Below are 16,378 nucleotides of genomic sequence, written 5' to 3' on the forward strand. Positions count from 1 at the left end.
AGTTTATGTATCCGCTGATTTGCAGAACTGGGATTCAAACCCACGTGTGTCTCAGTGCTGGTGCAGAGCTCTCCTGCTCTACCATGTTCCTGGGACAGTAGCTCCATCCCTGGATGGAAAGACGTGACATCAGAGGAGCCACAGACAGGCCACTTCCTCTCATTCACCTTTTCCCACGTCCCATTCAGCTGGGACACCTTCTACTCAGCCTCTCAAGATCCTTATCTGCTCCTGCGCTTAGGGAAGTTTCCCTACCCCTCTCACACCACCCAGGGGAGGTGAGGAAAGGAGTTTTCCATGTGGTCACTGGACGTGAGTAACCATCTCTTCTTCCTGTGACTTCCCCACCTCTGCACTGGGGCTTGTTAAACCCCACCCAGGTCTTCTAATAAAAGCTCTGGGTACTGCAGGATGGGCCAGAGGACAGCTCTTCACTCCACCAGACTCCTTGAGGGACTCCTTCCAGGGAGGCCTGAGCTGGATGTCCCGAGATGAAGGTCATCACCGCCGCTCTGGTGTGCCTGCTGCTGGCTGGGGCGTGGCTACAGGATGTGGATGCCAAGGGCAGTGAGTTTGGCTGGAGTCACTTTGCTCCTCCTTGGGGAGGGCGGAGACGCAGTCAGGTGCTCTGGGGTTGGGGGCAGGCTTACCCTGAGCTCACTGCCTTCATCTCCACTCCTCCAGAAAGAATTCTCCCTGAAGAGGAGGAAGGGAGGACTTGCTCGGGGGCAGGGGGACAGCAGGAGAGCCATAAGCCTGGGGCCAACACAGACCGCTGAGCAGCTGGCTTCAGCCAAAGGAGGCCAGACTCGTCCAGACCCTGCAGACTGATGGAGGGCAGCTGTGAGGTCATTGAGGCCAAGCTGGAGGCCTGAGGTCCAGAGGAGGGACTGACTGGGGTCTCGCCTCCACTGTGTAACAGATAATGGGCAGAGTCTGAGGTCAGGATCTGGGGCTTTAACAGTTGGCTAACCTTGGGCAGGTTACTATACCTCCCAAACTCTGGTTTCGCTATCAGTAAGATGGGTTTGATAATGCCTACCCTCTAAGGCTGATGAGAGAATACTGACCTAACAGCAGACATACGGAAGGGGCTTTGCAAACGGTCAAACTAGGAGGAAGGAGCCAGGATTGAAATGCAAGTCTTTTGAAGGTGGGGTGTGTGTAGCGGGGGTTACACACCAGCAGAGTGGGAGTTGCGGATCAGAGCTGAGAGGACCAGGGTGGAGGGTGAGGTTGGGATTGCGTGGAGCTGATCAGTTCCTGGAAGCTCTTGCCTGGTCATTTCGCCAGTCTGAGCTCCTAAAAGTCCCTAATCCTGCCCCAAATAGTGGACTGCTGTTGAATCAGACTCACAGGGTCCCAGGGCCCTTGAACCCAAATGTAAGGGCAGAACCATACCATAGTGGTGGAATGTCAGAACTAGAATAGCCTTTAGAAATCAGTCTAAAGAGTCTTGCTTTACAGCTGGGAAGTCTGGGGCCCAGGGGAGGGCTCATCTTGACCAAAGCCACACAGCTGTTTTGTGGGGAGCTGGGATCTGAACCCCAGGGTCCTGACTGCCTAAATACAGAACTGGGTGACTGATGAGACACTAGTGCCCTTTGGATGTGATCCCAAAGCCTGAGCCTGTTCTGGAAGGGTTTTTTGTTTTTGTTTTTTTCCCCATCCTGGATGAGAGGAACTCAGTCCAGCTTGAGAAATGGATGCAAACCCTTTCTGCACTTCTCTTCTAGTGCATGTGTCATGCTCCAATTGTTGTTTCACACTGGTGGAGAGAAAGATGTCCCTGCAGAGAATCCAGTGTTACAAGAACACCAGCTCCACCTGCTCCTACAAAAACCATCTAATGTGAGTGGTTGTATCCTCTTCCATCCCTGACTCCCTTCTCCAGAGGACAGAAAGCGGCCGCCCTGGAATTAGAATAGCAGACGCTAGATGGCGATGTTCCACCAGATTAAGGTTTTTTAACCAAACCGGTGAGGCGGCCAAAACCTGGGAGCAGAGCTGAGAGTGGGCACTAGGACGAACACCTGTGTTCCTGCAGTGACATGGGTTTCTTGGAGCTGCAAGGCGCCAAGTGTTATATCTTAATATTTTATGCCCAGAGCTTAAAAGCTCCAGGCACTACTGGGTGATGGTAAGAATGAGGAGCTCTCAGTTAGTTCCTGCTTCTGGATTTGCCAACCTATAGTCTTGAGTGACTCTGGACAGGTAAGTCTTCTGAACTTCCTTATCTGGGTAGCCCCTCTGCACTCCTGACCTGTGACATGGCATAAACACAATAGCTGCATCACAGGGTCCTTATAAAGCTCCAGGGAGGTAGCTTACACTTGCCACTCAGTGTCTATAAGGCACTTTCATGTATATTACTATCTCATCTAACTCTTGGTGCACACATTTTCATTATCGTGAAAACTGAGGTTCAGGGAATTGGAGAGATTTGTCTAAGGTCTTGCAGATAATTAAAGGCAGAATTGATCTACGGTTTTGGACAATAGCCAAGTTTGGGAGTTGGGCAGATCAGAAAAGAAACATGCGCACGCGCGCGCACACACACACACACACACACACACACACACACACACACACACATCCAAGGCAATGACTAGGGGTCCCGGATGGACACAGACACATGAAAAGATGGAGCAGGTGGGCCCTCAGAGGTGTTCTAGGAGGGGAGTTTTCCATGTTAGCAGATCCTCAGAATGTCTGCAGCCTTCACTCTACCCTGATACAATGAATCCGCAAAAGGGATCCACAAAATGAAATTTTAAAAGCCCCCCATCCCTTGCCCCTGAAGCTTGGGTGTTCCTCCCAGTGTACAAACTGTAGGTCTTATGCAACGACTTCATTTTATAGGCCCTGGGAGAAAAGCTTAGGGGCACCCAGGAGCAATGAGGGGGTGATTGGACTTGTGTGTGGCACCCACGGGGTGGCTCAGGTGACTTAGCCCTTCCTTTGTTCTCTGCCTACAGATTGAAGCTGAACGGAGGCCGAGAGGCCTGTGTCTCACAGACAAAATCGTGGGTTCGGGATTATTTAAAAAGGATAAACCCCTGCCAGTGAAAGGAAATATGAGCTGATTCCTTTCCATCCTGGACTCTGGACACCGTGTGGCTTTACCTGTCCCCTCAACGCCCAACCCTACACTAGTCCTTCTGCCCCAGCTTTGCTGGGTCACGCCAGAGGGTCTGCTGGGTCCTGATAAGATATGTTGTTGCACTTTATATATTTAAACTCTAGAATCTTCAACTTCTGCCTCCCTGTGCCTCTTGGACCCCACAGGGATTTCAGGGTGCAAAGCTGATTGACATTGAGGGGCTGGGGTCAGGGGCCGAAGAAAAGGAAACATGTTGGACCAGGTGCCAGGAGAACTGACTTCTCATCGAAAGGAGCCAATAAATGACTTACATCTCTCAGCTGACTGCCTTTGTCCTGGGGGATAAGCATCGACTCTGGGTTGTGATGTAGATTCTCTGTGGGGATGGGTCCCCATTTGGATGCAGGATGTTCCCCATCACCCCCGCCCACTCTGCGCTGCCCAGAGGGTTCAGAGGCTGATGATATCCAAAAGCTGCCCTAGCTGGAAGGGATCTTGGGCATCATCTGCCTGTAAGACGATGCTAGCCCCATTGTATAGATGAGGTGACTGAGGGCTGGAGAGGGACACCCACAGGCCTGAGGACACGCAGAAAGTCAGGATTAGATCTGGCATTAGAGCCCAGGGTTCCCGCTGCTCGGCTGATACAAAACCAAACTCACAAGTGTTGCTAGACAGGAAAGTTGCCGTTAATCAGAATGCTGGCAATCTGGGGAGATGGCGGACTCAGTGTCCCCCCAAAGCCACCTCCGAAGATTCTGCTTGGCCATGAAAGTTTTTTTTTTTTTAATTAATTAATTAATTTATTTTTGGCTGCATTGGGTCTTTGTTGCTGCTCGCGGGCTTTCTCTAGTTGCGGCGAGCGGCGGCTGCTCTTCGTTGTGGTGTGCAGGCTTCTCACTGCGGTGGCTTCTCTTGTTGCGGAGCACGGGCTGCAGGGCGCACGGGCTTCAGTAGTTGTAGCACGCGGGCTCAGTAGTTGTGGCGCACAGGCTTCGTTGCTCCGCAGCATGTGGGATCTTACCGGACCAGGGCTCGAACCCGTGTCCCCTGCATCGGCAGGCGGACTCTCAACCACTGCGCCACCAGGGAAGTCCGGCCATGAACGTTTTTAAGGGGAAACAGGGAAGTAATCTCAGTTAATCACTGAAATAGGGGGTCAGAGTCGTCACCATCCCCCACTGTGTGCAGACTTGTGGACTCCTTGTGATCTTTTTTTAGATGCTCTCTAGCTAGCAGTTTTTTTGAGAGATTACTGAAGGGGAAGCTGGGGAAGAGATCTGGTGCTCCGTTAATTACTTACTCTTCATTTCTGCTTCTTTGATCTATGTAAAGAACCAAGTTAGGCAAAGTATTGTGTGATCAAAAGGTTTGGAAAGTGTGCTAGGGCCTGTTGTGGTCTGGGAGCCACACGCCTGGAGTCGAGTTCCCCGGTAAATGCGACCCGTGTCCCAACCAAGGACCCCCAAGAATCACCAACACCAAGTAGAAAGATTAGCAAAGGATTTATACAAGTATAGAAGCTTACACAAACTGTCCGGACAGGGTCCCACTCGGAGAGAAGTGAGTGACGCCCCGACTGACAGTCGCGCGAGGCCTTTATCCCCTTCACAGGACGGGAAGTCCCCAAGGCGGGAGGGAGCTGTTTAATTTTGAACCAGCCAATCAGGAACCCGGTTCTTCCCGCCCCAAGCAAGCAAGCAAAGCAACTTTCTTACAGAAGTCAAAATGTGCTGTTAGCCCTGAAGCTGTTCTTCCGTTTCTTTCGTCACATTCCCCCCTTTTTCTAGGAACTAATCAAATCCTTGATTCCTGGTCTTCCGTATTTAGGAGGTATGTTTCGTTTTGGGCTAAAGTTTGCCCAGTCAATCCGTCTGTTAGTGTCCAGGTAAAAGGATATCCTCCCACTTGCCCCAGTTGTCCCACCCAGAGCAACATAGGAACCCAGCCCCAAATCACTTGCGAATAAGGCGCAGCTTTAGGGGGTCCTGCGAGTGAGCCTGTGCTTTCCATTCTGTGGAGTCCTCTTCTGGTTCCTCTGTGGTGTAGTCTCTCTTTATTCTGCTATGATGAATCCAAGTCCGGACACCGTCGACTTTAACAGCAGTCGGGGTACTCAACACAATCAGATGAGGTCCAGTCCACCTAGTCTCCAATGTCTGGGGGTTATGCTTCTTTACCCAGACTAAGTCTCCAGGCTGGAAAGCATGGGGAACAGCAGGGGGTAAGGAAAATGCATCTTTCAACAGGGGTTTAACCCGGTCCTGGAACTGCTGTAATGCTGAGAGGTTATTAAATTTTCCCTTTGTGTCAGCAGGTGGAGCTCTTCTCCTACTCGCGGCAAGAGCGGAGGGGGAGCTCCAAACATAATCTCAAACGGGGAAAAACCCTTCTTATATGGGGTACATCTTACTCGTAAAAGAGCCATCGAAGAGCTTCACCCAGTTCTGGCCAGTCTCCACTACCAATTTAGTTAATGTTTTTTTTAAGGTCCTATTTAACCTCTCTATCTGACCTGAACTTTGAGGTCTATATGCACAACGTAATTTCCAATCTTTTCCTAGTATTTTACTTACTTTTTGAGTTATTTGTGTAGTAAAAGCTGGTCCGTTTTCTGTCCCTACCTGGAGCGGCAGTCCATACCTAGGGATGATTTCCTGTAACAGTTTTCTTACTACTGTGGCTGTAGTCTCTCGTTTCACCGGCCAGGCTTCCACCCATCTGGAAAAGGTGTTAATTGCTGCTAATAGGTACTTATACCCATATCTTCCTGGTTTTATTTTTGTAAAGTCCATTTTCCAAAAGCAGCCTGCCTCGTTGCCTCGATACCAATGCAGTTCCTGGTGTTGTGAGTTGGCCCCTTGGTTTACTTGTGCACAAGTCACACATTGCCTAGTGATTGAGAATACTTTCTCTCTTAGGTTGTTAATTCGAAAACGAGTTTTTAACAGTTCATGTAATTTTGTAGATCCCAGATGCATTCCCTCATGCAAGCGTCGTATCAACATCAGGCCTAGGTTCTCAGGAATAAAAATTCGGTGATCTTTGTCTTGAATCCGTATCTTTCCTTCCTTCTCGTTATCTAATACCCCCACCCTTTTTCTTTTGTATCCAGTCCAAATCCTTGGCTGAGTAGCAGGGACTTACCGGCAATGTGGGCTCCGGAAATTTTACTTTTAGTTTTTGTACCAGTGCCAAGGTTAAATTTTGAGTGGCTTGTCTCGCCGCTTGGTCAGCAAGTTGGTTTTCTTTTATTATTGGGGAGGCACCCCTTTTATGTCCCAAACAATGTATGATGGCAAGTTTTTTTGGTTTCCAGATGGCTGTCAAAAGATCTAGAATTTCTTGTTTATTTTTGATAGTCTTTTCTTCTTTCGTTAGGAGGCCCCTTTTTTGATATATCTGTCCGTGTACATGGGCCATAGCAAAAGCATATCGACTGTCAGTGTAGATGTTAGCAGATTTGTCTTTTGCCAGGTGTAGGGCTTTAGTCAGCGCTATAAGCTCAGCTCGCTGTGCTGACGTTCCGGCCGGTAAGGACTGTTGTCAAAGAATCTTAGATTCCGTCGTAACTGTTGCTCCCGTTTTTCGAATCCCCCCTTCCACAAGGCTGCTGCCATCTGTATAGAGAGTTAGTTGGGGATTCTGTAGCGGGGTGTCAGTTAGATCCGGCCGAAGAGTGGTTTGTAGAGCCGTCAGGCAATCATGGAGTTCTGGTATTGCGTTCTCGGTAACATCTGTGGGCAGAAGGGTGGCTGGGTTTAGGCTGTTAGTAACTTTTAATTTAATCCTTGGCTCATCTAGGAGCAATGCCTGGTATTGTACTATTTGTGCATTTGAGAGCCATCTTTCAGGAGGGGAGTTTAGAAGGGTCTTAACAGCATGTGGAGTAAACACGGTTAATTGTTGTCCCATGGTTAATTTGCCAGCATCTTTTACCAGCAGGACAGTGGCTGAAATTTGTCTGACGCATGAGGGCCACCCAGAGGCTACTGGGTCCAGTTGTTTAGAGAGATAGGCTATCGGCCTTCGCCAGGGCCCAAGTTTCTGAGTTAGTACTCCCCTTGCCACCACGGCTCGTTCATCTACGAACAGTTCAAAAGGTTTATCAGGGTTGGGGAGTGCCAGAGCAGGAGGTGAGGTAAGAGCCCTTTTCATGTCCTGGAAGGCCTTCCTTTGTGTCTCAGTCCAGTTAATCTTGGTGGCTTTCAGGCCATTCTGGTTAACGCCCTTCAGGGCATCGTATAGAGGCTTGGCCAGCTCTGCAAACCTGGGTATCCAGAGCCGGCAATAGCCCGCCATTCGCAAGAATTCTCTCAATTACTTTCTTGTGGTAGGGCTTGGTAAGGTTAGGATGGCCTGAGTACGTGGCTTTCCTAGCCATCTCTGTCCTCCTTTTAGGATATACCCTAAATAGTTTGCTTGTTCTTGACAAATCTGAGTCTTTTTAATTGAGAGTTTATAGCCTAAGTCCTGTAGTAACTTTATTAGGCCTTTTGTTTCTGTTAGACAATCCCGCACAGTTTTTCCAGCCACAAGTAAATCATCCATATATTGTAATAAGGTTACTTTGGGAAACTGGTTATGGAAAGGTTGTAGGTCCCATTGTAGGGCCATCGTAAAAAGAGTGGGTGAGTTTTTAAATCCCTGAGGTAACCGTGTCCATGTTAGCTGAATCGGTTGGCCCCTCTTATCAGTCCATTCGAAAGCAAATAAAGGCTGACTTTTGGGGGCCAGTGGTATGGAGAAAAATGCATCTTTTAAATCTAGCATGGAGTAAAACTTTTGTTCTGGTGGCAGCAGGCTCAAAAGTGTGTAAGGGTTAGGCACTGTAGGGTGAATGTCAGTTACCCTATCATTTATTGCCCGTAGATCTTGCACTGGTCTATAATCTTCACTGTTGGGCTTTTTAACAGGAAGGAGAGGAGTATTCCATGGGGAATGGCAGGGGACCAGGATTCCTGCTTTTAGGAGCCGGTTAATGTGGGGGGTTATTCCCTTTTTAGCTTTTTCAGTTAAGGGGTACTGTCATAGTCGAATCGGGGTGGCTCCAGACTTTAATTCTACCACCACTGGTATTCAATGGGCCGTAGCCCCAAAGGGGTGGTTTCTTGTCCAGACTAAGAGGAATTCCTCTCTTAATCCAGTTGAGGATTATCCTCTGGGTGTGCTTTTTGTCCCGTTTCAAATAGCAGTCCTTCCTCCTGCAGGGGCAGTGTGATCATAATGGAGGGAGGCTTGTCTGGCCCAAATGCAAATTCAAATCCTCCTTTATCAAACTTTATGGTAGGCTGTAAATGTTGTAGCAAATCTCGTCCTAAGAGTCCTTCATAGGGGCAGTCAGGCATGACCAGGAAGGAGTGGGTGACTGTTTGCCCAAGTCGACCTTCCTGTCTGTGGTCCAAAAACAGCGTTGAGTCCCAGTGGCCCCCTGTACCAAACTTTTTCTGGTTGTTTCGGTCCATAATCTGATCGGAGGACTGAGAACGTGGCCCCTGTGTCTATTAAGAACGTCTTAGGTTTTCCCCCCACTTTTAAGTTTAACAAGGGCTCGGGGGGGCTCAAGCCCTGACCCCTTCGGTCTGAGTCTAATTCTAGCACCTCGGGGCCCTTTTGGGGTTGTTTCTTTTTAGTAGGAAGTTCGGGACATTCATTTTTCCAATGTCCTTCCTTTTTACAATAAGCACATTGGTTCCTCTTTAAGGGCTTTTATGGGCCGGATATTTGTCCTCTCCCTTTGGGTTGGAAGTCAGACCTTTTCCTCCCTCGGGGAGGTCTGTCATTTAGGACTGCCGCCATTACTTTGGATACCTGCCTTAACTGTCTCTTCTCAGTTTCATCTCTATTATTATAAATTTTTAATGCTATCTCTACCAATTCAGATAAGTTTTTCCCTTTAAAACCATCTAATTTTTGTAATTTTCTTCGGATATCTGGGGCCGACTGTGTCACAAAGGCCAAGTTAATTGCCCGCCTGTTTTCTGGTGCCTCAGGGTCTATGGGGGTCCATAGCCTATAAGTCTCCATCAGCCTTTCCAGGAAGGCGGCTGGAGACTCTGTGGCTCCCTGGGTCACCTCTGTAACCTTGGACATATTAGTTGGCCTTCGTGCTGTCGCCCGAAGTCCTGTTAACAAGAGCCTGGCGAAAACGGGCCAAAGCCCCTCGTCCCTCCTCCGTGTTAGGATTCCATTCCGGTCGTGTACTAGAGAGCACGGTTTCAATTAGGTTGGGGTTATCAGTGGGCCGTCCATCTGGACCAAGTACCTGTTTACGGGACCCCCACATGATTTTTTCTCTTTCTTCTGTGGTAAACAAAACCTGTAACAATTGCTGACAATCATCCCAGGTCGGCTGGTGAGCTACAAATATAGTTTCTAACAGTGATATTAACGCTTGTGGTTTCTCAGAAAATGGAGGATTTTGTAATTTCCAATTATATAAATCAGTCATGGAGAATGGGGCGTAAGTAAGAAAAGGCTGTGCCTCCCCTGGTCTAGGTGCTTGTTGCCGCAGAGGCAGAGCAGTGGGCCGCGGTTCAGTCAAGTGATCTCTAGACCGGGTATGCGGTCTCCTGGGCCGACCTGGAAGGATGTCGTCATCGGGGCGGTATCCGCCGAGGGAGGGACATAGGGAGGGGGAGGTGCAGACGCCTCGGGAGGAGGGGTTTCTTCCTCTCCCTCCCCTACAAGAGGAGGGGGCGGGGACTTAGAGCTTTTAACATTAGGTTTTTTCCCGTCCGCCATCTTGGCAGCACATATGTTATCTTTAGATCTTCTTTCCTTTCTGTCGGTAGCTCCCGGTGGGGGCAACCAGGGCTTCAGCCAGTCAGGTGGTGTCTCCACGAGACCCCCCCAACACTCAATATAAAGAATCTGATCATCATGTACCTTAAAGACAATATCTTCCACCGCATCTATAACCGGAATAAAGAACGTACCTTCGGATGGCCATCCCACCTCAAATGTCGGCCATTCCAATTCACAAAAGGTGCGGAGGGTTTCCGGGGATACAGAGGCCCCGAATTCCCTGGCGATCTGGCGGAAGTCTCTGAAGTGGTCCAGAACTAGGCTCAGGGGGGTCTGCATCCGGGACATACCTTGTCCCATTGTTAAATTTCTGTTGAGCTAAAGGTTTTAGCACAAACACAAAGCCAAAGTGTCCAAGCAAATGCAAGAGCACACACACGAGTGACAAAAGACAGAAGGGGAGAACAACAAGTTTTGACACAATCCCAGTTCAAAGTCGGGACCAAAGAATATCGAAACCGACTTTGAATTCCCAAGGAGGAATCGCGGTGTCCCGTGACTCCTCCTGACTCCAGGCTTAACGTCGCGTCCGACAAGCCTTAATGGAGTCTCCTAGTTTCTTGCCGGCAAGCCAGGGGTCGCGAACTTACCCGAGGAAGGAGCAGGTGGTGGCTTCGGAGGAGGGACCCTGTTTCAGGTCTTTAACCTCCACTGTCCGATCCCAGACGAGCCCCCAAATGCTGCGGTTCGGGAGCCACACGCCTGGAGTCGAGTTCCCCGGTAAATGCGACCCGTGTCCCAACCAAGGACACCCGAGAATCACCAACACCAAGTAGAAAGATTAGCAAAGGATTTATACAAGTATAGAAGCTTACACAAACTGTCCGGACAGGGTCCCACTCGGAGAGAAGTGAGGGAGACCCCGACTGACAGACGCGCGAGGCCTTTATACCCTTCACAGGACGGGAAGTCCCCAAGGCGGGAGGGAGCTGTTTAATTTTAAATCAGCCAATCAGGAACCCGGTTCTTCCCGCCCCAAGCAAGCAAACAAAGCAACTTTCTTACAGAAGTCAAAATGTGCTGTTAGCCCCGAAGCTGTTCTTCCGTTTCTTTTGTCACAGGCCAGAGACAGTAGAGCATGGGGGTGCCTGGTTTAAGTTTAGCAACAAGACAAAAGGGACCTCCTGCAGAGAGCGCTTTCCTGCCCAAAGCTGCTTACAATGCCTCCCAGGGTAGAACTCTTCCCTGAGTCCCCAGATGCCACGTGACTGTGTGGTACAGCATGATACCCGGACCCTGTCTCAACTGGAAGGAGTCTGCAGAGTTGGTTAGCAGGGCCTTCTCCTGGGAAGGGCCCTGGGGAGGGTCCAGGCATCGATGGGTCCACGTCTGGTAAAGATGCCAACACAAGTCATCCAGGGGAGGGAGGCAGTCTCGGAAAGAACACGGGGCCCCTCAGGGGATAGAGAGGAAGAGGAGGTCCTGTCCCTTTAAGAGGGACAATCACAAGCTCCAAGTTGTGTAACATGAGACTCTAGGGAGACTAGCAAAGGAGGGCAGTGAATTCTGGGTCTCAGGGTTTGGTGGCTTTAGGGGAGGCGGTCTCCTGTCCTGTGTCTCAGGGCTTTTCCCTCTTTCCCCGGCATTCAACATGCAGCGCATCTGGCTCATTCTTCTTAGGACATCTCTTCCCTCCGCCCCCATGACTGCCCTGCTTCTCTGGCTACCCCTCACCTGGACCACTGCAGTAGGCGGCTCTCCGTGCCCCCCTGCCAACCCCATCCTGCCCTCGGCCCTGATCCCAGGCTACTCTTCCTGGCATCCCAACACCCTGCCCTCCCCATCACTCTAAAGACTTCAGAGCTGACTCCAAACTCCCACCTTGATATTCCGATTCCTCTATAACCATGCCTCAACCTTCCTTTCCAAAGGTCTCTGGCTTCTCCATTCTCCATTCTGGATCCCTTACTCTGACTATTTGGGGATATTCCCTGCAGGCCCTCTCCCCTCTTTTCCATCCCGCATCTCCTCCGGGAGAGTCTTTGCTGTGACGGTGCTACACCATCTGTCCAAGTCCCATCTTTGCTGTCAAGTCTGATGCTAATCAGGACGGGGCCACCTGATTCCTCCCTCTCCCCCGCCCCCACCAGCGGGTGTGTCAAGTGCACTTACTGGCTGTATTACTCCAGGGTGGAGGACGAGGGCAGGGAGACCCACTGGAAGCTAATGCTGGGGACTGGAGCCATCGTTCTAGAATATCCTGGGCTGATGAGCCAGGCCCTCCCTGACACTCAGATGGGCCCAGGTTAGCCACACAGCCAGGCCCTGGCTACATCCGCATTCCTCTAGCACCCTCTGCCATCCACCTGCACCTGAGAGCACCCCCTACTGGTTGGGAGTTACCCCTGAAGAAAACACCATTACTGTATTAGAGATTTTAAACAAAATGTATTTTCTGCAAAAAATCAGCCATCCTACAATTGCATTCATGTTTCCATAATAACACATTTAGCAACACCTCACATTCACCAGGCGCTGTCCTCCCTAGATTGCAGTAGCCCTTCATCGCCATGGCTCTCATAGGCATGCTTATCACCCCTGGGGAGTTAGGCAGGAAAAAGACCCACTGCCCACAGCTTACAGGAGAAGGAACTGGGGCTCATGACAGGAACCAAGTGGCTCAAGGCCTTGCTTTAAAGAAAGAGATCACCAATATTCAAAATAACTCCCCAACCAGCCACAATTCAAATAATACTAAATATTACTTAAGGCATAGTACATTTTGCATCAGGAAACAGAAAGCACCCTATTTGAAAATTCAGGTCAGTTTAGTTCAGGATAGAGACGGGAGCCTGGGAGAGAAGAATCATTTCTCAGCCTCTGGCTTGGTCTTAGTGTGGCCGAAAGAGTCCAAGTCTTCAGGGTGTGAGGTTTCTGACCCAGGTGTTTCATGTAGTTCCAGACCCATTTCTCCTTTGGGTTGGCACTGATGTCCTTGGCCAGTTTGGTTCTGAAGCTGTGGATGAAGGTGGGCTGGCAGGGTTAGGCGAAATGTTGGAGGGTTTTATCCAAGGGATGACTCATTAGGGATGACCAGGCCTACATGCTACAGGTGAGGGGCTGCCCTGGGACAGGAAGTCAGAGGGGTGTGGAAAGGAGAGGCCCTCTGGGGGTAGTTGCTGTTCTTGCCACGCCCTGGGAGAAGCTGGCCTGGCATCCAGCAAAGCAACCACCCAAGTGTGAGCTGGTACCCATTCAGCAAGGAGGGTGTGGGATGTTACCAGCCCTCTCTGGGCCTGTCCCTGATGTAATAATAGGAGGCTTTGGATTACATAGTCTGGTTGGATCTTATCCCCTGAGTAGGACATCTCAAACTAGTCTATGTCTGTCTTGTGGGGCAGAACTTAGGATAGGGTGGATGGAAGAAAAGGAAGGGGTGAGATGAGGTGGGGGGCTGGAGGGGAGCAGGGTTTTTCTAGCTACAGGACAGCTGCCTGCGGACACTGGGTACTGGTGATTCCATAGCTCTTCTGCCTCTGCAAGGGGATCTTCTTATGGTTAAATGTGAAACAGCAGTTGAACAGGTCGCGGAGTGCATCTAGAAATAAAGTCACAGAGAAAAAGCATCTGAGATGTCAGGCTTTTCTCAGCTTGAATGCAGCAGGGGAAGGAAAGCTAAGAGGTAGAAGTGTGTCTTCTCCACGCAGGTCCAGTGATGCTGCCGGCCGCCCCGAGAGGGGGTGGGACCAGGAACATGTGGCTCAAGATTTTGAGGTTGATTCTGCATGGTGGGGACACATCTTTGCTGACTGAGGGAGGCCAGTGTGACAGGTGCTGGATATGGCCCCCCGACCTGCAGGGTTTGGGGTGATCATCTGGGATCAAAGAAAAGGCTCTGGATTTTCAGTAGAGTTTAGGCTTTATTCTGGCTCTGCAGTGTCCTGGAGGGGGGAGGGGGCAGGTAGGATGCCTACTGTCCCCAACCTGGGCTTCTGCTTTCTGTCTCCAAAATTAGATGTTAAAACTCCAAGGACCCCGGGTGCTCTGATAGTCTCCGAATTGGGTCACTTTGGCTTAGGCCTCGCTAGAAGATAAGAAACAGAGGGAAGGAGAGAGAGGAAGGGAAGCGGGGAGAAAGATTGAATTTACTTGGCTGAGTGAGCACCTGGGTGCTGATGGCAGCTGCTGTGAGCAGCAGACACAGAGGGGCTGTGGACACCTTCCTGTTGGAGGGGGAAGATGTGAGCTTCAGCCTAAGAGCTGTTGGTTTCTGGGTTTATCTCAGCCTCTTGGCAGCTCTGGCTGCCCTGCCTGCCTTTGTAGAGAGGCAGAGAGGATGGGGGCCCCCAGAGGGATCATTGCCTGGCCAGGGTACAGTCAAGTCAAGATGAATCTACTAAGATTCTGAATTCTTACTGTGTCCTGAATCTACTAAGCTGGAGGCTGGGTTGCTAAAGAGTTTTCCAGGAAATGCAAGGCAAAAGCTGTGGCCTGTAGCAGGGTAGGCACCGTTTCCCTCCAGCCACCCAGACCACAGAAATGAAAACAGAACACAGATGTGCTGGCACTCACCCTAGTAAGTGATCTGAGGAGCTGCTTTCTCCAAAATGAAAAAGAAACCATAGAAAAGAACTTGTATGCTAAGGAATTTCCCCTATTACATATTTAGTCCTGACAAGGTAAGCGCTATTATTATCATGCCCATTTACAGATGGGGACACCGAGGGGCAGAGAGATTAAATAATTTGTCCAACGTCTCATGGGGAGTGAGGGGTGACACTGGGAGAAAAAGCCAGTCTGTTTACATATAATCACCAAGAGAGTTTCATGTAGCTGATGTCTTTTTCCAAGGCAAGTTTTAGGTGGAAGTCTCATACTGGAGAAAAATTAAAGCCAGCTTCTGGTGACCAGGCTCCTCCCATCACATCTAGGCGCTCCCTTCTGCTACTCAGGCCCAGAGGGATACGGTTTGAAAACCACTGATTTGTCTAAGCCCCTTGTTTTCAGGAAGGATCATTGATAGGACGGGGTGGGGAACAGAGCAATGAAGTGGGCTCTTTGTTCCTGAAGCTGGCTCCCTCCTGCAAGGGGTCTGAGCTAGGAGCTTGGGGTGGGGGGGGGGGGGGGTGCCAATGAGCACGGTGGCAAGGAGGGAACAGCTTGGACTATGATAGAATACCTGGCAAGGCCCTTGGCCTGAATGCTCCTATCTCCATGCTCATTCTCGGCTCCCAGACTTTGCTTACTTTTTGCACCTGCTTGGAATATTCTCCTGTCCACTTTCCATCCTTGCAAGTTTTTCTACTCTAGCAAAACAAGCCCAGTGATAGTAAAAGAAATGAAATAAAGAGCTATGTTTTGTGAAATAGAAAAGAATATATAGACAAAGGGCTAAAGAGTCTCAAATTTGGTTCTTTGACAAGCCTACAAAGAAGCTGAAACTCTCTTGAACTGACCATGAAAAAAGGGAAAAAGGAACCAGTAGGGAACATCACTACAGAGCCTGCAGACACCAAGAAGAAAATAAGAACCTTATGCCAGCAACTTTAGTTTAGAAGAAGTGGACGGATTTCTTAAAATCTAACTTACCAGATTGCAAGGAAAAAAATTTTTTAATCCTCAAACTATTTAAAAAATTGAGTCAGTAATGGAAAACCTTCCCACAAAACATCCTCCAGTCTCCAGAAGCTTTAACAGCTCTTCCTCCAAGCATTCCAAGAACAAATAATTCTGATCTTACACAATCGCTTCCAGGGAATATCAAAAGTGTTCACTCTTCGACTCATTTTATAAGTCTTTGACATAAAAACTTCTCAGGAACCACAAAAGAAAAGATTTCAAGCTTGTCCCTGCAGACACACATGCCATTCTTTTGTGGATCACATCAATGAGATTGCAGGTCTTCTGGCTTTGGGTTGGGTTTGGACATGGGGGAACCCGGCAGGGTGTTGGAAAGAGGGAGTAGTTAGGGTAAAGTACTGATTTCTCTGTTGCCTCCTTATACCTCTGCCTGGATGCAGCCCTCAACCAATGGTTTTCACTTCCTTTCCAGGTGGCCCTCTCCATGACTCTCTCCGTCCAGTTTTGGGGAACCACACTCTGTCCTTGCTCCTTCGGGTCCAAGGGTGGTCACCATGCTGTCACTAGCCTCAGAGTACCAAAGCAGCCCTATGGTTTCTCCACACCCAGCCCACATCTTGGTAAATAGCATTTTTATTAAACCCTCCTCAAATCATTCCAATTTCAGTGTCATCTATTTCTTCCTCACTGACATAGGTTTAGGTACCAGAAGTGGCTTCTGGTAATAGACCTTCCAAATGGGATTCTGGAATTGGGTTGCTCATATATTTTAGGAGTAAAAAAATGGCAGCTGCTGGCATCATGATTACTTAAATTGTCACCAATAGTAGGATGGCAGACTATGTTGTTTCAAACCCTCCAGGTGATTATTAATGGGCACTAAAATTTGAGAACCGCGGGATTCCAGCATATCCCGTGGCCATCTCTGATCTGTAGTGAACAGCCACC

General features: G+C 49.5%; 1 protein-coding gene across 1 annotated transcript; it reads left to right on the forward strand.

Moving 5' to 3' along the window:
- Positions 1–491: 491 nt before the first annotated feature.
- On the forward strand, positions 492–3,069 carry CCL1 (C-C motif chemokine ligand 1). The gene is made up of 3 exons (XM_007451947.1): positions 492–567; positions 1,737–1,851; positions 2,979–3,069. The coding sequence occupies exons 1-3, from the start codon at positions 492–494 to the stop codon at positions 3,067–3,069; spliced, it is 282 nt and encodes a 93-aa protein (XP_007452009.1).
- The last annotated feature ends 13,309 nt before the right edge of the window (positions 3,070–16,378 follow it).

Source organism: Lipotes vexillifer, unplaced genomic scaffold (genome assembly GCF_000442215.2).
Source record: "Lipotes vexillifer unplaced genomic scaffold, Lipotes_vexillifer_v1.1 scaffold2708, whole genome shotgun sequence".
Taxonomy (NCBI): domain Eukaryota; kingdom Metazoa; phylum Chordata; class Mammalia; order Artiodactyla; family Lipotidae; genus Lipotes; species Lipotes vexillifer.